Source organism: Dromaius novaehollandiae, chromosome 1 (genome assembly GCF_036370855.1).
Source record: "Dromaius novaehollandiae isolate bDroNov1 chromosome 1, bDroNov1.hap1, whole genome shotgun sequence".
Taxonomy (NCBI): Eukaryota; Metazoa; Chordata; class Aves; order Casuariiformes; family Dromaiidae; genus Dromaius; species Dromaius novaehollandiae.
The window spans coordinates 185,424,383-185,449,206 of NC_088098.1; the positions used below are offsets into that span (position 1 = coordinate 185,424,383).

The 24,824-nt window shown below is 36.5% G+C and overlaps 1 protein-coding gene across 5 annotated transcripts in view; it reads right to left on the reverse strand.

The window, feature by feature from the left end:
• Nucleotides 1-24,824, reverse strand: part of VWA8 (von Willebrand factor A domain containing 8) — a 187,204-nt gene that overhangs the window by 154,462 nt on the left and 7,918 nt on the right. For all 5 annotated transcript variants that reach the window (XM_026099176.2, XM_064504817.1, XM_064504816.1 and 2 more), the window contains exons 2-4: nt 21,367-21,444; nt 11,374-11,504; nt 9,148-9,258 (exon numbers count right to left, since the gene is read on the reverse strand). In XM_026099176.2, coding sequence (XP_025954961.2) covers nt 9,148-9,258; nt 11,374-11,504; nt 21,367-21,444 — 320 coding nt within the window. The remainder of the gene's footprint in view (nt 1-9,147; nt 9,259-11,373; nt 11,505-21,366; nt 21,445-24,824) is intronic.

Sequence of the window (24,824 nt, forward strand, 5' to 3'; positions counted from 1 at the left end):
ATCTTGTTGACTCGTGTTGAGACACGCACACTATGGATGAAGGTTTGCAGAGTTAACAGGCTTCCAGTATCAACACAGGTTTATATCCTGCTCTGCACATGAAGGCAACCTGGGGTATCGGGAGACTGCAAATATAAGGACATATATAACAATCATTAACTTCAAGAAAGAAGCTCTGCACTAGCACTTCAGTCTTGAGACACAGCCTACAACACCCTGTTGCCTGCTGAACACCAGTTTAAACGATCAAAATAAAAAAAATTAAATAGAGAGTCTCCTAAAGTTAGGAAATTATCAGAAGTTTTAATCCAAAATTCTATTGTTTGGCATAATAATGTTTCAAAAGGTATCTTGTAGATTGTCTTGGTTACACATATACAAGTTTTACTATCATCTTCAGAAATGACTCGGTGCACTATCATGTTTTTTCACTTCTTAACCAAAAAATCTCCATAACAATAATAACAACAACACCTGAGTGCTAATTTACTACAATTCTTTCTTTCAAATTGTGCTCCCTTCTGTATTTTTAAAGCATGTCTGAAATACTGTAAACTGTACTCCAAAATACAATGAAATAAATGCACAATTCGTCTCTCTCTAAAGATCTTGCAGAAAGTACTATTAGCATTAGATAACATGAAGTCTGCTCTGAAGACCAAAACAGCTGCATATCTCTAGTTGAACTACGATGTTTATGCACTCTGGTTGGTATTGAGTAATATGTCTTTGCAGTAAGCTAGGCATAATACAAGGCATCCTCTGAATCATTATTTCAGTTTTATCTGTGTATTGATGGATTGGTTTGGAAACTAAACTGTGTAACAAATAAGAGGAAGGAAAGTAAGTTTGCAATCTGTCACTGAAAACCATGTTTTAAAAATGCTTCCAAGAAACTCATCTTCATAATTCTATAATGAAAACCCAGAAATAGCTGTGCTGTCTCACCCTCTCACTAGCCTCATTTGTTCAAAATGTTCAATACAAAGTATAATTTGACAAGAGGGTATATATTATGCAATCTTGATGATAAACCTGAGATTGTAAGTATTAATTCTTGTTAAAAGGCTGAAAGGGATTTGTTAAATGTTTATCTTCAGATTTACTTTAACTGTAGCTAGGGACTATTTTGCTCATCAGATGAAGAAATAAGCTTACAGCCTCCCACCTGTCCCCCTGAAAGGATGGTTACCTGGATACCTGCTCCAGGGAATATGTGCAGTTATGATAAGCTGATTTTTTTCTCTAAAAGCAGAAACCCTTAATACAGCATTATTCTCATAGTAATGAATTTATGCACCAAACATGTAATGCAGATTTCTTATTTCCAGTTTCACACTGCACCTATAAAAATGTATTTTATCTTTAAGGCAAAAAAACCCTCAGGAAAAAAACAACCCTAAGCAGATTTTCACAGTCTTTCCCAAAACTGAACAATGCTGAGCTTCTGCACATAAGCAGTGCAAAATAAGACAACTGCAGGAATCAGTAAACCCCAATCATGACAAATCATAGTGTATAAACACATGAATGAAGTTATACGGTGTCAGAGAGGGAGGAAGGACAGAGAATAGCTCAACACAATGCGTATACTGAAATGCATAAATACCAGAAAAAGAAGGACATTTTTATAAAACTAATCAAAATAGTTCACAAGGATGTACAAATTTTAACAGTATAGTTTGAAATACCAGAATTGAAATCAGGGCTGTAATCAATTCTGTTTTTTTCAGGAAAATGCATATAATTAGATGGAAAACTCTAATCATCCTGAAATCAGAGAGGAATATTCTTGGGAATTGTACAGAGCTTTTATCTTTCATACTCATGCATCATTCTAGATTTCCATAAATCAGGATTATGTTTGAGAATTTTACAAAAACAAATGCTGCTGGAAATTGCTCAACAGTTACTACTAGCTAAAGTGTCTTCCTTTTGGAAGCTACCTGGAGATATGCTTTGTAGATGACCACCCTTGCTCTGAAAACCGGATCCCTGTAATAACATCTCAAGCACAACACCCAAAATTACAGTGTAGGAAAGTAACAGAATGAGCAAGTAATAGTGAACAACAGAACTAACGAGCTAAGGTTTCCCTACTTTGGCATCCTACATTTCAGAAGTCCCCTCCAATGCAATTATCTTGTTCCCTCCACCAGCACGATATCCCACACAAGCTCATGCAAAGTCCTTCCCTTCTCTCCTGTGTCCCATAAAAGTCCCAACAATGGTATGCCCAGATGTCTCTTATGGTAGAGAGAGATCTTTACCATCTGGTAAAGACAACACAGAGCTTTGGCTGGCTCTGAGCTAACATTGCCTACCGGCTGCAGCAGGCTAGCAGAACATATAACTATTAAATTCCTGGTGCAGCTTGTCTTCCAGGGATGGGAGGTGGGCATTAATTTGAGTCCCTGTAACCTACCAAGCTACCAAAGGTCACAAAATGCACAGGAAATTGAGATGTTTTAAATTGCTTCCCATGGGTCAAATAAAATTCATTACATTTTTTAAAGATAAATCATTAAAACTTCCCAAAATGTAAAAGATATTAGGAAAAGAAATGACACAGAGGTGTATACTGGAGTACTTCTATGAGCTCTTCTTCCTCATTTTACTGGGGAGGAAAGAGGATATTGACTGAGACTTCTGATTTTTTGTAAATGACTGAGGTATTTTTCTAAGAAGATACAACTGAACCATAAGATCGTCAAGATTTTTGCAATACTTGTATGAAAATAGCAAGAAAATAATACATCAGAGGCAGAGTAGTCTGTGTCTAAGCAGTTCTAAAGATAGCTGTACAGACAGACGTTGAAAGCAGTGAAGCATACAAAGCTGTAACCTACTGGGGGATCTACTTTACTAGATTTTAAAAATATCTGGAAGATAAACAGCATGTCTAATGGTATGCCTCTACCTAAAAACATCTTTATCATATTTGTTCAGTTTTTAAACCACTTATTTTTTTGTTTTTGTTTTCCATCATATGTTTCCAACATGAAAGCTGTGGAGCAACAGTGTGATGGATGACTATTCAATGGACTGAAGTAACAGCATACTTCCTCCATCATAAAAACACTGTCAAAAATAAGTAGCAAGATAAAGGGCTATTTCAAAGCTATGTTCAATCAATTTCAAAGCAACAATGCCAAACTTTTTATAAAGACTTACTGCTGTCTTGTTCCTTAAATACTTGCAAAATCTTGTACGTTGTTTAAAAAAAATGTATTTAATAAAAAAGTTTTGAATGTATGTCACTCACAGACAAGATTAAAAACAGACCTCAGAAACATGTATTCTGTTCTTCTATTACAAACTCTTCACTTTGTAGTTTGTAATATGAACTATAGTTTTGCACTTACAGCTACAATACACTAAATTTAGGCCAGCATGTACTGAGCTATATGTTGCAAACACGATGTTTGGGTTTTACTAAAAGCAAGGAAATAGTAACTAATGTGGTTAGTCAAATAAAAAAGTAACTAGAGAACTAAACAATTCAACCTTTTTCTTCCCCACTAATGGGGGGCTGTATCACCATTCAGCCTACCTTCCCGCCTGAGCCAGTCAAGTGTATTCTGGGTGGGTTTTATAACTAGATTTTCCTTGTGAGGCTAGGAAAATTACACGCACATTCTGTTTGTTTTTAATAATACTGCTATTGACTCAATTTTTTTTTTAAGATAACAGAGAATTCACAGTATACCAGAACGCTATCAACCAGGCTAGTTAGTATCCAAAAAGAGACTTCATCTGTCTGCAGCAGTAATTTTCCAGTGGGGAAAAAAGGCCTTAAAGGCAGCTAATTCATGATGCAATGCCACAGGACAGCAAGAAAGAAGAGCAACTAAAAGCAGACAACTTGAATTTACTGGAGGTGCAACTCTCAAAATTAGGCTAGGGTTAAGTTTAGCCTAGGAAATGAATCACTATATGATGAAATCATAAATATGTTAATGCAAAAATAACTAGAGCAGTCTTTCATTTCCTAATCACTTAATTTTAGCTTTCTCTATACTTCCTTTTTTTTCTTCATTTGAACTACCACAGGTCAAATGATCTGTTTTATTTCTGTCACTCCTTCCACCAATACTGCAGTCAGTTGTTTTTAAAGTAGTCCCTGCAAATTGCATTTACAAGAGACTACCTGCCCACCTAGGCAGGGTCTAGTCATCTGAGTAGCTTCATGCCAGGTCTACTGGAACAATGGCATTTGTACATTTGGTATGCTGGAACATGTTGCACCTTGGGTAACGAGCAAGCAAGAACAAAACAATTTCAGTTTTTGCACAGGTGTAAGAGCACAACTATCTACCAGCAAAGAAACCCGGGGTTTTTATCTTCTTTCTATGCAACACTTCTCTTCTGCACAAGAATAAGGAAGATGAGTTGTTTAAATACTTCGTCCTGATGAGAAGTAGAGTAAAAAGGGAATTAAGTCCTGGACAGCTATCTGAACATGATAAAGTTACTATCACTGTTAAAACACGTGGATTCAGAGCACCATGCATCAAGTCCATATTGTCTAGGAACGTTATCACCCCACATACTACAAAATATTGCCCCTCCCCCAGTATAGGAAGCACTGGCTGAGAAGAAAGTGTAATATATATGTAACACGCACACACACAACACACCTTCAGTTTTAAACTATAAGGAATTATAAATACAGAATCCTAATATTTCTTACATAAATGCCTTCCACATCAAATCAAGATAAAGGCTTCTGAACACCTAACCTGATGAACCTAGCTAAATGCTAGCATTTTTAGGAATGCAGAAGCATTGCATACGATTAAAACAAACCCCCTTTTACGAGTCAAGAGGCTACTACATAGGGGTCCTTTATCATGCATTTTCTTTTTGGATATAAAATATACCACATACATGATAACAAAGATTAATTTTAACCAAATACAGTTGGTCTCTACACAGTATTTCTTTCTTTCTGTGTAATGTCTGATGCAGCAAGGAATTGAATGGTAACTCCTGGAGCACTGTCTGGCGTGCCTCTTCTATGGACTTTGTTATCTATCTACCTATATTATAAAATATTGCAGTGCAGAACAGTCAGCAAACCAAGTTACATTATTCGACAGTGCCTTTGCTGTGGCTAACCTAACAGTTCATCAGAAATCCACTGCGATCTCCAAGGCAGTAAGTTAGTACATCACAGAACTACACAATTGGCACCCACCACTGATTTTTTTTAAGCTGAATTATTCTTGCCCATCTCTTCCGTGGGGTATATAGAGTTTTCGTGACATACATACACACACACGTACGTACGTATCTATATATATACATAGACACACACACCCAAATGTGATCATCAATTGTTTCATTCAATTAACTTCATGTCTTATTTTATTTTTTAATTATCTTTCTGATCTTTTTCATTAAAAGAAACCAAACTCAATTCTGTGTAGTGCCACCTCAGGGGGTTTCATGTCATGTTCATTCTACAGACAAGATAGTTTAAGCTGTCATTTCTGTCACTGTGGATGTTTAATTGATTACTACATGAAGTCTTCCGAGCCACAGTAGAAGAGCCTTTTTCTGCTATGTTGACAATCAATTTTACATTTTATCATTGTATAACTTATGATGCTGGTATAGCTAACGATACAAAGATATTCTAATAAAAATGAGTTTGCTCACATATTTCAAAGATACACCAAATACTGTATCTAATTTTGCATACACAGAAATGACAGTGACATATAACTTATCTATTCAGTAGGTAGTTCAATTAAAAAATCTTTCAAAATGTGACTTTATATTTGTAGTTTTTCATCACATAGCCATATAATATTTTTCACAAGATAAAAACCAAAACCGCCTCAGGAATGACAGAATGAAGACATAAAATTACCAAACCTAACTGTTTAATTTTTGAAAATACAATATGCTGATATGAGAAGCTTTATATTGGTTCAATAAAGTTGGTGGTTAAAGCACACTGTTAAAGCAACATAAGACCAGCTTTTCTATCTATAAAAAACAAATCTGAATCTCTAATTTAAACATATAAGTAATATAAAGTAATTCTAACTAATTACTTGATGCACAACATAATTAACACATGCAATAAATTACAGAATAAGATCAAGAGGTTGCTTAATTGTCTCAATAATAATAGAAGCATTTCTGAGGCTTTTAACTGTCATTTGATAGCTGAATACCAAATTAATGGACCAAGATATAGAGAAGAAACCAGAACTTTCTGCTGTCAGTACCTGACAGAAAACAAGTAAGTTTGACACCATTACCCTAACATAAATCCTTTATTTTACACAATTTTAATTTGGAATGCATCTGACAATTCAAGGTTTTCCTTTATTTTAATAGTGCCTAATCATTGGTTTGTTTTTCTCTCTTCCTGAGAAAAATTATGCCTCATGCATTTTTTTGCTCATCAGACATCTTTTCTAACTTATAACTGCATATCTTCTCCCAGTTCATTCACTCAAGTACTAGGAAATCAAGATCTGCAAGAACATTCGATCCACTGGCCTTCTGATATACATTTCAACACAGAATTCAATAAACTGCTTCCAAATTATCATCTCCCAAATCTGCTTTAAATATCTAACTGCAATCATATTCAGTAACTCCATGTTAAAACATATCAGATGTTTCTAAATATCTGAGATATCCAATTACATTATTTAATTTCTCAGTACTAAATGGAGTGCTATAAGCAACTATAATAGCTTAACAATCACTCATGGACAGCTTTGCAAACTTCTGTGGGTCTGTAAACTTGATAATTCACCACATTAAAGTTATTTCTGGTAATGAGATGCCAGCTTTAGTTACAATATATTATTATTTAAAATATAAAATAACTACATTATTATATTATGATTTGCATGCAAAGAGCCTCATCTATCTTAAACAACTAACAGCTATGTTTTATTTAACCCACAGAATTCATACAGTAGATGTTCTGGAAAGCAGACTTACAATCTTTACTCTCTTCTCTTGGGTGACATGCACACTGCACAGAGAGGGAACTGGTGCAAGAATCCAAGAAGTGTAACTTAATACCTTCAGTCTTTCACATCATTCACCTGTTCCTTAGCTCACCTATGGCAATGGGAACAATTCAAGCTCTTTTGGGAGTTTTTTTTCAAGGCTACCTACTGATAGCATTCTCTGTCTTGAAACAGTTCATAGTCTGGGATTTAGAGAAAAGTAGTGCCTGGCTTCTGTAATGTTCTGAATTGATACAGAACTTTCATTCTGAAAACCTTAAAATTACTGAATGAAGGAATTAAAATTCAACCCTCATGTAACCTGTAAAACTTTATTCCTTTTTATTACTAAGATGTAATTAGATCTGTGATGGTTTTAAACATAATCATTCACCATACTTTTTGTGTCTTTGATACAAATGTAAGGTTAGAAAACTTCACCTGGAACTTCACTATCTACCAGGTTCATCCTTCATGTTTACAGAATTTAAAGAGTGCTCATCTAAATACCAATGATTTACTGTTTTATTTTTTCCCTCAGACCTTAAATATACGATATGCTGAGTTTTAAACACATCACAATTCAGACTGATTTCAGTACTTAGGTATGTCTGAAGTACTGTTGTGTTGGATTCTGGTAAAATCATTTTAACCGAAAATTTCCTGTGGACCGAGGAGGAAAAGTGATCTTAGATTCACATCTTACTGGAGAGTGAGATCATTCAGAACAGCTTGTACAAAATGAAGTAAGTTGTTTCATATTTACGTTAGGATCAAAGCCTTCACACAAGTACAGGGTTCACACGAGTACAGGGTTAATAGATCATCTTGCATCTTGGTGAGGTTCTTACAGTTCTTGACACAGTGGCTCTTAGAAATGTTAGTTAACTAATGCTCTTACACTGAGAGATAAATTACCTAAACTATGCTGCAGTAATCATGAGGATAAGGTAAGGTTGTCCATACCAGCAGCTAACCATTAAGCTCACATGAGTTAATGGGTTAACCCCACAGCCTCCATGAATGCTCTTATCCTCTTGTAAATGAGAAGCTGTTTAAAGCCCTAATCCACAGCACGGTACTCTAAGTTATCTAATATTTTGCAAATAGGCAGCATTTGCCACACACTCCCAAATAAGCATGAGATAATTTGAAGTCCCAAAACTAACTAAAAATATTTTATTTATATGAGTTGTCATCCTTCATTCTGAGGCTCTTCTGTTGTTCAAAGTTACTCATTATATTTCAAGAAAATATACTTAAAGGCTTTTTTTTTTTCTTTTTTTTTTTTTTTAAGTCTAGGGGTGGGGAAAAAAAGAGATCATTGGAATTTTTTAAAAAAGAAAACATTTCTTTAAAACAGAGAACAAAGCATTTAGGCTCTCTTTCCCGTTCCCATCTACATTTAAATTTTGATTACATCAGAAGAACTGATCCAGCTTGCTTAAATAGGTGCCTAACTTGTATACAAATTTTAGGTGTCTAGGAAACTAGACATGCTAAAGTAAATGTCTGTTCTACCAGAAGAATCAAAAGGGAGACATGCTTTTGATAACTTCAGAGAAATCTTAGCCAACCCAAGTCACTCTACAGTAGTATTAAATCAACTAAAGGACTGGGACAACACTGATAGCAGGAGCCATCACTATTTTCGTCCAGATCAGAAGTAAGCTTTTGCATTAAATCTCCCAATTGTCTCCACTTACTGTGTTTGGGTTTCACAACACAGAGCAGTCTTAATATACCTGAACTAAATTCTTTTTCAATGAAACTAAATCAGAAGATTCATTTCAGGATTACATCTAATGGGCTCTAAGTGTCAGATAAGAGATGCACCAAGAGAAATGCTTGTGAAGCTACACTATAACTTGCACAGTATTGATCTCACCCCTTTTTATTGAAACGTACTGAAAATATTCTAGCTAAACCAGCCTTGTGGTACTCTTAAGAGACAAAGTAACCTTGGATTTGAGTAAAGATAACATTTGCAGAAATAACAAGATAAAGAGTGTTACATGAGACTTTTTAACCATATCACAAACATGTCAGTCATTCTGCAATCCAAATATACTGCTTTACATGTACTAATTTTACATCATTTAAATCAGTCAGGATTTCTTTCAAACTAGTTGTAAACTATTGCTGGCGTGTGATTGCAACTTGCCTGATCAAGATAAAAAGCACTACCATCTCGGATCTCCCGTCGCTGTTTGAGGTCAGTTTCTGTGGTGTCCCTCGATAGTGCAATGTATTCAACCTCCCGCTTCGTCAGCTCCTGTGGACAGTAGTCTGAAGTTATTACAAAAATAAAGCTATAATCCAGGTAAGTGAACTATAACAATGGGCCTAATGGTATAATTGTACAAGAGAGCGCTAGGCAGCAGCACAATGATCTGAAATAACTCTGAACAAAAATCTAATATCTCTTATTTTTAAAATGTTTACAGTGTGTTCTGCCTCAAACAAAATGGTTTGAATTTCTGCTCAATAAACTTTTATTTTTCCCAAACCTGTTCTAAAAATGTAATAACCAGCTATAAATTCTTTCAACTGAACATCCATAAAGTCCTTTAAGTTAATTTTCTGCTTGTGGATGCTGAAGAACAATCAGCATCTGCAAATCATGAATAAAAATCATAAGTTTTCCATAAAGAATTCAAAAGTTTCAACTCTGCCACTGTTCAAAAATATTTATCCTGTGAATCAGTTATAATTATTACCTGCACATGCTTTGTCAATATACTGATGAACTATATTGTTCTCACCCCCTTTAATATCATGAAATGCAGTCTGTGTCTGTAAAATTATGGACTATTTCTGTAGAATTATGGACTATTTCAAAAACGAAAAGCATTGGGTTATTTTTTGTTTGGATTCACTATGAACTACATTTGGAACTTTCTATCTTAATGGAAAAAAAAGAACACATTTATATCTGATGTTCCTGCTACTTCTATATCTGGGGTATCATGTTCTGCTAGAAAACACAGATCCATGGTGAATTGCCCTTGCCCTTACCACTTGTTTAAAGGTATGAGATATTTAACAGATCTTTCTTCAGAGACAGCATTTAATTATAGTTGAATTAAAAAAAAAAATCAAAGATATCCAAACCTGAATAATGATTACCTTTTCACTTTCTCAGTACCTACTGGATTACAAAGCCACCAATTCCTTTACAGTGTAGATAGACTCAATTTTATTTTCTTATGATTAAAAAAAAAAAAAAACAGAAGGGGAAATACAGGAGGGCCTTCTCTAATAATCAGCCTTAGGTAAGCATGCACAGTAGCAGCTTTCAGCACTGCCAGACAGAAGTTCTCCGGGTTTACACAGCTTCCTTAAAGGGATGAGAGCAGGTATCAGCTTCCATGCAAAGGCCAGCCTTCATGCAGTTGCTTGGCATGGCATTGAATCAATAGGCTGCAGCCTTTCTTATATAGCTCAGGTGCATGCAGACAGATGCATAAATAACAAGATATATTCTACATCCCATGTCTGGATATCAGGTGTCTCCTAAGCCCTCTTTTCAGGTTGTACTAAACTCTTCTAATCTATTTTATGGAGTCCACTGAGCAAGTAAGTAGCACATCTGATCTGCTGGATCAAGAAATCTTTGGTCTCCTTCCTGAAATTCAAAATATTGCAGCTTTCTACCATATGCTTTACCTCTGAGAGCTAGTCTTTGAATTTATATCTCCTGATCTAAAAAGAAATGGTTGACCTTCCTATCAGTCTTATAGTCCTCCATTTGTGATCCTCTGCCCAACCAGATTCCAGAGCCCACAGCAGACAAAGTCCTACTCACATCATCTTTTGAAACAAACAACCTACCCTCCAAAGACTTACGGGCAACAATGATTTAAACATGAAATCTTGCGCATCGTGCTGCCATGGTTCTCACAGATGGATGTAGGCAAGTTCTTCCTACATCCCGAGAGAGGAGCATACAGGCATCTACTCTTCCCAATAATGGTTCCCAGATATTACTCAGAACACTCCTCTCTCAAACCCCTTCATTTCTTTTTTTGTACAACGAAGCAAAAGCAATTTGTTGTCTGTAACAGTAGGCAGATATCTTAATCTTCTAACATACATAATGCCTAGAACAAACTGTTTCTCCATTTGCAATAGCATATGGTAACACAGTTATCCAACTTTTTTTTTCCCTGAAGTTTATGCAGAAAAACATGTATTAAAATGCCTGTACTTTCTAAACGCTATAAAACAAAAACTGAACTTAGGAAAGAATGTTTACGGAAAAAGTTATTATTACCTAAGTAGCTGGCTGTAAGTTTGTCAAGGGCTACTTTTCACAATTTGGCTAGTAGAGGAATGACTAAATAACATTAACGACTATTTTTCCAAGAATTTAAACCAACATACATACCAGGTACTGCATTGCAATAGACCGCCGGAGGGGCCCAGGAGGACCAATAAGAAAGACATCTTGGCCGAGGAGATCTTTCTGCATTATCCATCTTAAATGGTGGACTACAGACTGGGCCAAAGAATCTGTCACTTTGCAAGAAAAATAAAGATAAGAACATATTATGTAGTTCCAAAAAGTGTTAAAAAGATACTTGGCCATCCATACATTTTCTCAAAATTAAAACCATTCCATACCATTCTTATTTTTAAAAATAATAATCTGATTATAATTAAACCACATTTTTTTTCAAAGTTGGAGGCATTGGAAAGCTTCATGTAGAATGAGAGACCACACTGCAAGAGGGGCAGTATTCCTGCTGTGGTGCATCTGTCTGTCCCCTGAATATGTCTTCACATGCCCTCCAGTACAGCCTAGTCTCTTCTCAGAAACAAGCAAAAAGCACTAGCGCAGGAGGATAGAGCGAGCACAGGCAAGCCAGGAGGGAGAAGGTTTAGTTATGCATGTATGTATATGGTTGCTTTCAGAAGAATCGGACAAGACCACCGATAGGGTTTGAAGTGAGGGGCTAGAGGGTGGTGTCTGGGATGCCATACCTGCATTTGAAGTGCAGTAAGAAAGGAGGAGGGGAAGACCAAATCTTGAAATTAATACTTGTTAATTTACCTTTTTTCAGTTTGACTAATGGTTGCAATTAGAAGCCAAAATTTAAAAACAAGCCCTGGTTCTACATGAGCTTCCTGAGGCAGGGGAGGCAGTATGCACAGGGCAGAGTTCACAGATAGCAAGCAACTCGTTCTGAGGGGCTTCAACTCTCCTTTGAATCAGCATATACCAGAATTGAATTTTTTTTTAAACCATAGAAACAATATAAAGTGATTGTATGATGTTCAAAAAAGACTTTTGAAGCATAAAAGTGACTAAAAAACCCAATTATCAAAAATTTTAACTGAACATTTTGATCTGTCACTCAGGAGAAACATCAGAAACCCTCTTCAAGTTCCAGTGAAACCTGTTATACCCTTACCACCAATATGAACAGGACTAAGACACATACATACATGAGTACTCCATACATTAGTATTATCAAACCTGTTGTCAAGAAACCTTTCAGATTGTGTGTGTGTATATACATATACAGACATTTTATAGATGAATATATATATATTTTTAAACAACTGTCATTAGCGTGCCCATGAACATACTGTTCTCTCGTATGTTGGTATGCTAATATTGTATGAATGTAAGAATATTTTCTTCTTATTCTTTGCTGTGATATTGTTTTTTCTCCAAAAGCAATAAGCATCACATATCTCACACACACACTAGGTCAAATCCAAATAAATTCCTCATGGAGAATAACATGCTCCTTTCCATAAGAAATTTCAAGGAAAGTAATATTTACACGTACTGCTTGTGAAATAAGGGCTAATGCAGCACACCAGAAGAATTGCTACTGTACAGGTATAGAAATCTGTTATTTTTGAAAAGCGTCACACAAATAAAAAGTGTTTTAGTAAAGGTATCATTAAAATTGCAAGACAAAGATCTCATTGAAAGGCACATTCATTATTACTTCTACCTGTTGTGCGAACATGCCTCTAGTGTATTTTTATAATGACTGTTCTCCAAAGAATGATTACACTACATGTATTAGACAATTTTTCAAATAAGCTTGCAAATCTTGCTGAAAAACTAAGTTCTCTTATGTCAAAAGTCATGCATTAAAAGCATGGCAAAAACAGCTTTGACACAGCATGACTACAAATGCCTCTGGTGCATTTCACATTAATATGTGGAGCTATCTTTATTTTTAGGATGGCCTCAAAAAAAAACTTGGGTCAGATTGAAAAGCTGTACTATAAATAGAAACAAGATATAAGAATGTTCAGCAACATCTGCAAGACAAATTGTCATGTAAAAGAGAACATAAATGAACAGTATTCAAAAAAATGTAAAATCTTAGGAGTAACCCTGCAAACCTTAACATATTCCAGGGCATTTATGTTCTCTTGGTTGTGTTTAAACAGTACATATCATTTACTCTGCAAGATTAATATGCAAAATGTAACTTTTAAAAATCTTGTATAATTTCTTAACTTTCCTTTTTTGAGAAAAGGACACAAAAGGCAGAATTCCTTATCGTTGTATATATTTAAAAAAGGTTTCATTGTTTCATCATTTATATCATTCTCCTCATACGCAGATTACAACTGGATCAATTATAAAATATTTTTCAAATTACAAAGTCAGCTCACTGACCATATGGAAGCTCACTCAAACAAAGTGTGTTACAAATAAATTCTGAAAATTCAAAGAAAGTACTTCTAAGGTGAACAGTCATGACACCAGTTCCCATTTTTCAGTTCCATCTACTGCAATGTGTAATATCTGTACATCTCTCCATGTATTAAGCCTGTTTCCCACGTATTGATTCCTAAAATCAGAAGAATACAAAGTTTTCTTTGTACATGCAGTCTACACTGCATACTGTATAAAGTGCTTCCAAAGCAAAGCATACTTTTCAAAAGCAATTTCAGACGCACATATGCAGTATCTTGTATTTTATTTTTATATATTCAGACTACTTTTACTTTGATATCTGTACTGCAAAACTTCTATGTTTTCTCTAACTTGACTTGAAAAAATTCCTTGCTGCTCAAGTACTATACATTAACTTTATTACAACTAGCATATAATCATTTTCTGTGACATTTAGGAGACGTGGCAAATTAGCTGAAAACAGCACCAGTATGTACATTACAGCAGTTTTTATTAATTATCCCATGAGTCAGATATCATCTCAAGCAAACTGGGTTTGCACAATCTGTTTCAGTGGCACTCTGCTGATTTGCACCAGTTGAGTAGCTGGCCCTGTATTCTCTATCTGCAGGATGGTGCGTAGGAAGCCTCTACAGTGTATTCTCAAAGACACCAACTGGCATATGCAGAAGAGTACTCAGCACTCCAATTCGCTATTCCTGTGTATTAAGGATGGCCAGAAGAAATAAATTGCATTATACTGCTTTGTAATATGCGATGAGTAGGACAACACCTAGCAGAATCTGCGCAAACATTTTGTAAAGTGAGCAGTTAAAGCTGAATGGAGAAATCCCAAAAGAAAAGAAGAAAATGCTGTGGACAGATTTTGAAGCAAACACAGCTGCTGCTGTTGTTTGATCCACAAACCAGCTTTTGATAAAATGAACACTGAAATGGCTACGCTAGCTTCAGAAACTTTCCAGTTCACTCATACTTGGATTTTTGGCATACGCTACACCCGGTGAAGCCACAACGTTTACTGAAGATAGCAGACATATCTGCTGGCAGGTCTCCATGTCCAACCTACAGAAGAAATCCCATAAATGCAGGAGATACCTACTCTTCCCACTGTTCATACGCAGACAGACAAAGTGATTTTCAGGAATATCTACTCCACATGTGAGGCATAATACATTAGAGTTCATTTCCCTGTATGATTCTAGTTTGAGCAATCCATACTAACCTACAGGCACTCAGAAGACACCAATGTTTGTTATTTTCAATCGAATAAAGAAGACCACTGCATACCCCGAACCTTTGTTACAGTGTATGGATGGAGTCCAAGAATGCCTCCTTTTATCAGGAGATGTGAAAGTACATGGGGGAAAAATCTCTTCTGGTTACTAAGAGGGTCTTTTAGCATTACACAGTAGTTTGTGGTACATCCACCATTGGGGGTGGCTACTGTAAAATATGGTTGGGGAAGGGAGGGACAAGGAGAGAAGTCTTCGTCTACAAACGTAAAACGTTTTAAATAGGGAAAATATTCAAGAAACTCAGCTCATTGAGACATATTTCACAGCTTTTTCAGGTTGGGGAAAAATATAGGAAAAGAATGAGTTGTCCAGCATGGTGTGAAGAAGGAAGCGCAGCTGAGCTGAAGAGTAAGGCACTCATGGTGCCTGCTCCCAGCTGTTTTCATTTAGCCCTTTACAAATAAAACATTGTTGCTCTTCCAATTTTATTCTGGTGCACAGAGACTTTTCAAAATCTCACAATGCAGTTGCATCACACTCAGTTTCCACTGGAATACTATTCTCTCTCATAAATTCTTCACAGAAACAGTTTTAATTCCAGTAATTTCTGTTCTTGCAGTCGTATGGGAGCAAGTCGTAAGTCTTTGCAGCACCTTGGAAAGGGGGAAGTTACCTTCCTGGATTACACAGTAAACTTTTTTTTCTTCCTCTGAGGCAATTGCTTCACAGGAAGGTGCAAGAAAGCCGATGTAGGTAGATCGTTTCCTCCATTTGAGGAGTAAATGTAAATCCACATAAATCCAAGTAGCCTTCTAAAAGGAACACTGAACGGGACTCAGAAGACTGAGTTTCTATTAGCGACAGATAAACACGGAATAGACTGAACAATTCTTAGCTGGATGCACAATTGGCAGGAAAACATATAGCTATAGCAGTTTTCCATAGCTCACTGTACAGCTGGAGGAAAGCACTGTATCTGGTTCAACAGTTCAGTCCGGCATAGACAAACTCAAAATATTCTAGTGAAGAGCAAGAAAAATGATCAAGTCTAGAAAATATGGAAAAGTTAAATAAATTGGAATTAAGTCTAGAAAAGAAATGACTGAAAAATCGTAAAAATTACTTTCCAGTATGTAAGAGAAAAATCACAGTGAATAAAAAAATAATCTGTACACCATGGCCAAGCCAGAGAGAATGAGCTCTAATGAAGGAAAAGTACATCAAAAAAGATCTTGATGAGGCAACAAAAAAAATTTTAACCAAAAACTGGGTAACTACTGGAGCAAATTGTGTGGAGAGGTTCTAGAATCTCATCACCGGCAGTTTTTAAGAACAGGGTGGGCAAACATCTGCCAGGAGTGGTTCACATATCCCACTGCTATCCCACTTTGAGGCAAAAGGAACGGTCTGGACAACTTCTCGAGTTCCATCCAGATTTTCTTCTAAGACTTCTGTGCTCCTGTACCTTCCTACACCTCACTCTATGTATCAACAAAATGAGGTAATGATACAAAGCATTCAGAGCTCTACTGACAAAAAGCACTATTTAAGATCCTGGCTAGGTGATAACAGCCTAGTAATGTATCAGTTGCAAGCCTACGTGAAAACTCTAAGTGCTGAAATAACCATCTCCCAAAACAGACATCTTTCTTTATGTTAGAAAAGAAGAAATGTAATGACAAAAATCTTTGTTAACACAAAATTACAGTCATCATGCAGTACAGCCTGTCTCCATAATGTGTTGCTTCTGTAACAGTCAGACTTTTAAAGTAAACAAAACGATGAATGAGGACACATTCCAACGCAGCTCTGAACCCACCCTGAGCATGAACCAAACACACATACTTGTTCTCTACTTTTGCAAGTGGGGCATATCATTTCGAGATAAGGATGCAGAGTCATCTTACTGTTAAGGCAATACCGCTGTTTTAGGTAAGGCATAAAAAAGCCAAGACCTGCTGACACCACTAATCCTACTACACAGAAACAACCTTCATTTCCTCAACATTAAAACCATTCCCTTTCAGCCGCATAATTCTATGTAACACTACCGTTTTTTAATTCATTGTTATATGCACAAACTTCCTGTTTCAGTTCCTCATGGGAAGAAGTCTACCAAATACCTCAACTGACAACAGTAACTGGATTTATCAACCTGAAGGAGGCACATTGAATCCCTTGCGGTAAATTCCTAAACTCCCATTTTCCTTTTGATCACCTACAGGGGAGGGAGCTCAGACTCATGTCCCCAGCATAAAACCATACTCAGTTTGAAATTAATGGTCCCCAGTTCGATACAGTTACATGCAACATGAATATAGCCAAATTCCCCAAAGCAATTGCCCCTGCAGGGAGCAGAGCGGATGGGGCATCGGACTGGAGCTGCACACTTCCTGCTTTGCAGAGGATTCACTGTCACTGAATTAAGCACTCTGGAAGAGCTATGTCAGGAATCTTTTTGTCAAAATTAATAAATATGTGGAATATCAGGTACATTGCCATTTTCACAAAATCTCCAGAACCATTAACGAAAGCAGCACACTGACACGAACTCAACATAAAAAATTACTGTGTATTCTCGTAATTCAGTTTTAGATCTAAACTACCATGGAAAACCATATAAAGTTTCTCCAAAGTATAATTAAAGAAACAATCACACTTTTCAGGCATAGCAAGATTTTAAAAATGCAGGTTTTACTCTCACTGATAAAAGAAAAAGCAGTGCAAAAATAAGTGCCCTCTTTCCAGAATGTGTCAGACATAGTTATAACAGAAATTCCATTAACAAAATTCCCTTCTGTATGACTCATTTTACCTGTCACTTAAAAATAGAAAAAATAAGAACAATTCAGATTTTATGGAACTTCAGTTGAAATCTTCTGAGAAAAGCCATTTGCCAACAATAGCAAAACAAATTAATATTTTATATTAACACACAAAATGGAGTTTTTCATATAGAAGTTGCTATGTACCTAACATAAAACCTGAAAAGCTAAGACATGAAAACGTAAAGTAACCAGCACGAAACAGTCTATGTGCTTCTGTAATACGAAACAAGGTTCAAAAAAGGACTCAAAAAGCAGGTTAATTTGGTAACACAAAGATTGAGTGTTTTGGTATCAAGTATGTGACAATATGACAAAGCTAAAGTTTTGTAGGTACCCAGTGCATTTACATTCTTTATTGTGTTATGATTTTCTCAGTTTTTAAGGCTAATTTTAAGCCTAGAGTAATAATGCTGAGTTTAGAATAAGTTATAACATCCCTAAAATTTCCTCTAAATTATAGATATGCACATTCAACCTTACAGCATCTTAACGTGATTTTTATCTGGCAGAGTAACAGCAGCAGAAGCATTCTATTTTACACAAATGATGAGCTAGATAGCAACATTATTTGCAGTAGTGGCAGATGAACTGTAACTGCTTCAATTCCCTCTTCGTTCTTATTCCATTGCAAGCATTATAAAGTCTAAGTGATTCCAGACCTTTTCAGGGGTACTTCCCACTTAACTGGATGACTGAATTATTTCTAGACTTAGTTTAAAGGAAATTAGGTAACTAGCTTGATCATTTTAAAGTGCAGTACTATTTGCTATAATAAAATTTCAAAAGATAGGAAATTTTAGTTTACAGATGAGTATAAATTTACAATTATGTTCATCTGTTTTGCACTAAGACATGTTACATCTACAGCACAATCTTTCATCCAGCAAAACAAAAAGTAATTCACTTAAAATGAGAAAAAATATGCTTGGTAAGTTATGCCTGTATTTTCTAAATGCCTCACAGAGAGAATATAATTGACGCGGAGCCAATATAATCTATTTTATATCATTAAATGAATATAACGTCGTCCCCGGTGGTAATATAACCACAGAAGTTAAGCATTAAGGGATAAAAAGTTTCCTAAATTTAAACTGTACAAAGAAACCTGTATTTAAGTATTGGAAATATTTTTTCTCCTATTAAATGTATGAATATTTTATCTTATTCAATTTTAATTAAATATTTAAGTTTATAACCGAAATTATTTACACTAAATAATCTTGCTATTAAATACATCCTGATCAACAACAGTGTCCCAGGTTATAATATGAGCTCCTTTCAGTTATGATTATTAAAAAAAAGAGAAACAACTAACTATAAGGTACATCTAATACGTGCTTATAGAGGTTGCTTTTAGTTGTAGAACCAGATTTAGCAAAGATTCCGTAACTTTGTACAATTCCATTTTTCATCTCCTTTTTTGCAAACACATTAGTTTTCAACCACTTTTCCTTCTTACACTAACTAGAAAAATCTCATCTTTCGATTCTGCCAAATGTTTTCATACCCTCTTATCTTTCCAGCCCAAAGAACTGAAAGACAGTCCTAGAAACTTAGACCTAGCGTTCATTTACATTTGGTATGGTGCATGAAAACCAGAAGGCAAAAGCAATCTACAAAAATGCGTAAATAAGTGAAACAGATCACGTTTATTGACTGATGTGCTCACTTCATGATAAATATGAAAAAGTAGGCATCAAGAATAAATGATGAAAAGCAAAAATCTATCATTTAAGAAGCTGTAAAAAGTACTGATAAAGATTACTATTTCTCAATTGCTTGGCCACATGCCCAGGGAACTCACAAGGTATGGAAAATGTTACTACAGCAGGGACTGACATATGGCACAGCATATTTCTGGTATATCAGATCTCCTGGCAGGAAAGTGCCACAGTGTCATGCCAACTGGGGCATGGGAACTAAGCAGTCCATAGTCCAGTCGCAGACCAACGATTTGGCCTACCAGACTACTGGCCAGCTTCACGCTAATCATTGACTGAAAGCAAACAAAATCTCCCTTTCTATATTCCTTCTATACCTCTCAAAGCACAAACAGATCAATACACATTTATTATTTATATATTTGATGTTTATATTAAATGTAAAGGAGTTGTGGAAATGTTTTACATTTCAGAAGAAAGATTGCATTTCAGAAGAGAGGGCAGCTGAGAGACAGCAGTCCAAACACGTCACTAGTAACACAGCTCTGCTATCCCACAGCTACTATAAAATAAGGAGTGTCAGATGAATTGAAGTACTTTTCATACTGAAGAGTACTAAAGTACTACGCCTAAAAATGCAACAATATAAACCATCTCACAGCAGCTCCTGCCTTTTCTGCTACTGTACCAGTAGCACTCACTGTACACCCACAACATTGCTGTTCCCTGCGGTCTCTCTCATGGGGGCTACCTGCCATCCTGCCAGCTGTGCATTGGCAAGCCTACTGCTTATACAATCTGTGCCATTCTAAGAAAGTAAAAAACACCAATCCCTTTCCCTCCCTCAAAAAACATCACCCCAGCAGCTTTCTTGGTTTCCCCTTCAAAACGTCATGGAGTGAATGTAGACATGTTGGAAAGCAAATTCACTTGAAGCGAACGATGACACCCAGATTCCAGTCACAGGACCTTGCAAACTCACAGAAGACAGCGGTTGGCAGTTCTCAGTGCCTGGCCATGCCTAAGTATAGTATAAGACACAGCCCTTTTGAATACTATGTGTGCTTGTTTTCCCAGACTTGCCTTCTCTTTTGGCCTGAAAATTTATCTGGGTAGAAAAATTGGAATCTTTTTTATTTAATTTGGTCCAATAGCCTCTGTGTGAAAGTACCAAACAAATGGCAACTGATCATTTTGGATCATCAGAAAATAGCTGGACAGTACTGTCCTGAGAAATAACACAACAAAAGCATGATTCACCTGCTGATCCCTGGTGCAAAGAAAAAACGCAGAAGCATGTATTCTTCAAAGAACAAAGAAGAAACATAGAGGGCTAAGGCTCTATGGCATTTTTAATAAGGTTTCAAAAAGGTAATATGGATTCATTGTAAGTGTATACATCGTTAATGTACATAATTGGCTGTGACTTTGGTAAGTACCTGATAGCACTTTTTAGCACTATGCAGCTGATTTCTTATTAACTTGATGGATTTCAAAGATCTGTATGTTTGTTGACAACAATAACATGACAATCTGAGAATACCAAAAATATCACAGTAGAAAAATTCCATACGTCTTCAGTCTGAGAAAACTCCAAAGACATATACTCATATTGCAACTGAATAATTTTAAATTGCCATAGTTTGAACAAATAACTTGAGATAACTATATTACTAGTAGAAGCAATTGCTGGATGAGGGCCCTTTTGAGCAGAGTTTTTAAACAGACATGAAAGATCCTTTTACCCTCCCACTGATTAATGTGACCAGCTGTATTCAAAGTCAAGAGATTCCTATTTAACCAGCTGTATCAGAGAAATGATGAAGAATTAGTTCCAACTCAGTAAAGACAGCCTTCCCCACATTGTGTACTTTTTCAAAATATATTTCTTAGACAATTTCAGTTAAGTCAATGAGGTGATTTGAATGAGTACAAGTTTATAGAATAAGGCCTTGATAGCCATTCAAAAGGAAAACAGATTCTTACTGTAGTTCTGTGGAACAAGTTCTGGGTTCTTTGGTGTTCTGAGTTTAAAAGACACATCTCCAATAGTCACAGTATCACCTGAAAAAGAGAAAAGAAGTATTTTAGTTCCCCGACATTTTTGAAGTGTACAATATACTTATATTAACGTCTAAAACATAGATCTGCTGTGGGAAGGCTGACTGCAAGTTCATAAAGTAGGCTATAATGTGTTTGAGAACTATTAGTTTACTAATTAGGCTCTAATAGTTTTCAATAGATCAGGCACCAACACAATTTATGTTTAATTTATAATCCTAAACTTCTTCATTTTTGTTGCTGTTGTTATAACCAGGACTTACTCTGAAGGGAGCTATGGAATTCAAGCTCACTATAGAACCCCGTTCCAGGCATCATCACTGATATCTTGAAATGAAATCTTTAGCCTGTTTGTCTGCAGAAATAGGAGTGAGAAGCACTTGTGGGAGTGATGATTTTCCTGAGTTTTCGGCCAGCCTGAAACAATATCTCTCAGAGGTACAAAATGACATTTTCATACCAGTGGATTTCACTATTTCCTAAAACCAAGCACCTGCCATTTTATTTAGTGGTCCCTTATTAAGACCAGCAAAAGTCTTATCTGTCTTTCTGCACTGGCAGGCTTGAATTAAATTGCAGGGCATGCCCTGTGTACTTTCTCATGGAAATCAGAACTGAAATCTAGTCTGCAGCCAGGAAATGGGCGAGCACCAAGAAGGCATTGGTCATACAGAAAAACAGCACAACAGCCAAAACTTGTGAAGCCAAGAAAATGAGCTGCAGACTGGTAACAAACTCAAAGGTTGTATTTTTTGATAGTTGAACTGAGCCACACAAACAAGTTCATGACCCCTAAGACCACAAAGCTAAGTCATCTGGTGAATATAGTAAAATTATACTTTTCTCTTTTTAAATTACTGTTGTTGAAGATAACACCATCTTCACTGCCTAACGCACTGTAGTATGTGTGTGAGATGGAGAGGATTAGAATGACTGGCAGTAACACTGCTATACAGTGGTACAGTTTTGCTGCGACACTCTGATTACACTACCTGTCCATGAATTAAGGCTAAGTTTTAGAACTGTTCATGGTTGTGTTTTCTGAGAATTTGAGAGGTAGAAAGGACACGGCCATGAACAAGATCCAACCCTAAAAATCCTCCTCCTACAGCACTGGAGAGGATCCATTCTCCAGCTGCCTATTTGCAGCACTACATAAGACATCAGAGAGTTCAGAAGACCAGTGCTGGAACCAGAGAGGGAGATGTTGAAGAGGAAGCTCATGTCCAAATGGACAGAGACATCTAAAACTGCTCCCATGCAGCAGCTCTCCCTTCAGTCAGCAGCGACTATAGTTTTGCACTCAAAGGCAATTCTTTTCCCGGCCTCTCCAGCTGTCAGTGCAGTTCTTACAGGACTGAGAATTCATAGGTTCTGATACTACTCATACAGTCTGTGGTAAAAGTTATACATTTAGGGCTTGATTTATAGCAGCCAGTGGAGAAGCACCTAAAGCAACAAACAAGAAGTGATGAAGAAAGGATTACAGCTGATTTCCTCCCAAATGTAAGCGCTTAACAATGATCCTGAGAGTGAGATTCACAGCCTGACACACATGCCTGCACTTGGATGTCTTTGTTGTTCCTGAAGTCCAAACAAACAGCCCACCTCTTTTTCCTTAAAATATTGGCAGAGGAGGGTAAACTGGTGGTTCCTCTCACATTTTATGAAACAATACAGTGCTTAAATGGCTTGCCAGTATGTGGGAGACCCCAGCAAAACTGACATATAAAAGGCAACCAAGGGTTCATCCCCAATCCTAATGCCAAGTGCCACCAAGCAGTTCCTACTTTCCCTGCTTAGAGGTAAGCATCCTTCTCTGGCTGATTTGTCTAAAGCCAAGAAGCAGATGGTCCAAAATAGAGCCAGGAGTAAACTAACAGTTATGCAGACCAGGTGATTAGCAGTTCAGTGCTGTAGCTCATTTCCTGCCCCTCTTTAAATTTGCAGTAAAAAGGTACTTATGATTCCTGTGCCCTCTTCAGCTTGAAGAGTTTAAACTTACTCCAAAAGAAAGTGCAGCAACAGTCAGGGATCTGGTCCCCATTCTGGGAACTGTTACATACTTTAAATTAAGGAGTCACCAGACAAAAGATGCAACCTTGGGAAGGAGGAGAATCTGGGATTTGACACTCCCAAGGTTTTAAACCAATAAAAGCTAGTTTACTGCCTAAGCTTTGTCTCCCGTTCCCTTTCTTCTGCTACAGCTCCAACCACTCTTCTCACTGGAGAGCAGCTAAAGGGTTGACCAAAATGCCTCCAAGAAGGAAACATCACAGGAGCCCACTGCTTCCTGAAAGAATTGACACCTCTCTCATTAGCCCAACTAGGAAGAATTTTAACATTCTAAAAAGAGCAGGTTGCCTGATATATCCTTAGGAAATTAGTGCCAATTTGTTTTCGCACCATTCCCCAGCCAACATGCAATGAAACAGGAGTATATGACTAATCAGCTTCCAGCTTAAATCACCTCAACTCAACTTGTAAATATTCTCTCATTCATACACGGCCTTCCAAAACGCAGTAGGGATAAGATACCAGGTGCCAAAACAACAAGGTGTCAGACTTTTTAATACATTGGGATGATGATATCATCTCCATAAGAGTATTCTGATTACCTAGTTTATTGGCCGAGTACTGAAAAGCTTTATACTCATTTCTCCACACTTTCTAAAAAACTGAGCAACAAATTGAATTTGGTCCAGGTGAAAAATGAAAAATACATCTCTTTGATGGTATTTAGGTCAGTCCATAACATGCTAACTCTCGAACAACACATCTAATCAATTCCAAAATTTCAACAAATATTCCTGCCATCAATGGACCCTACAAATTTTAGGGAAAACCAGGCTGGGAGGGAACTCTATAGAGGAAGGGGAGAGAGCTGAGCACACAGCATACAGTTAGCATACAGTTAGCACATTCAGCTTTTAACAGGTCTGTTGCTGTCTGGAAACAAATGTTGCCTCAAACTTGCATCTGTCCACAAAGTAAAAAATATTACCACTGTGTAATACAACTTTAAGCCACAATAAATCAAAACAGCAGAGTCTATTTTCCTGTATGATGAAAGCTAAATGAGCACAGGGGGGATTAGACCACTAATCTTATCACACACTTCCACCTGGGCTATATTTTCTTGTCTAATTTGTTTCTTCTGTACTTCTTTAAATTTCATGTTTGGTTACTCCGTTTCTACTGCGTTTCCAAACTCTTTGAACAGAGATGTCATCCCAGATAGGCTTTTCCAATGTGTCACTGGCTGTCAAGGAACTGACAATAGCCTGCTTGGTAAACTGTGGTGTTAAATCAGTACAACCCATAATTTGAGGACACATATCCCAAATGATTTGTTTTTATTTAATGATCAGGAAAGAAACAAG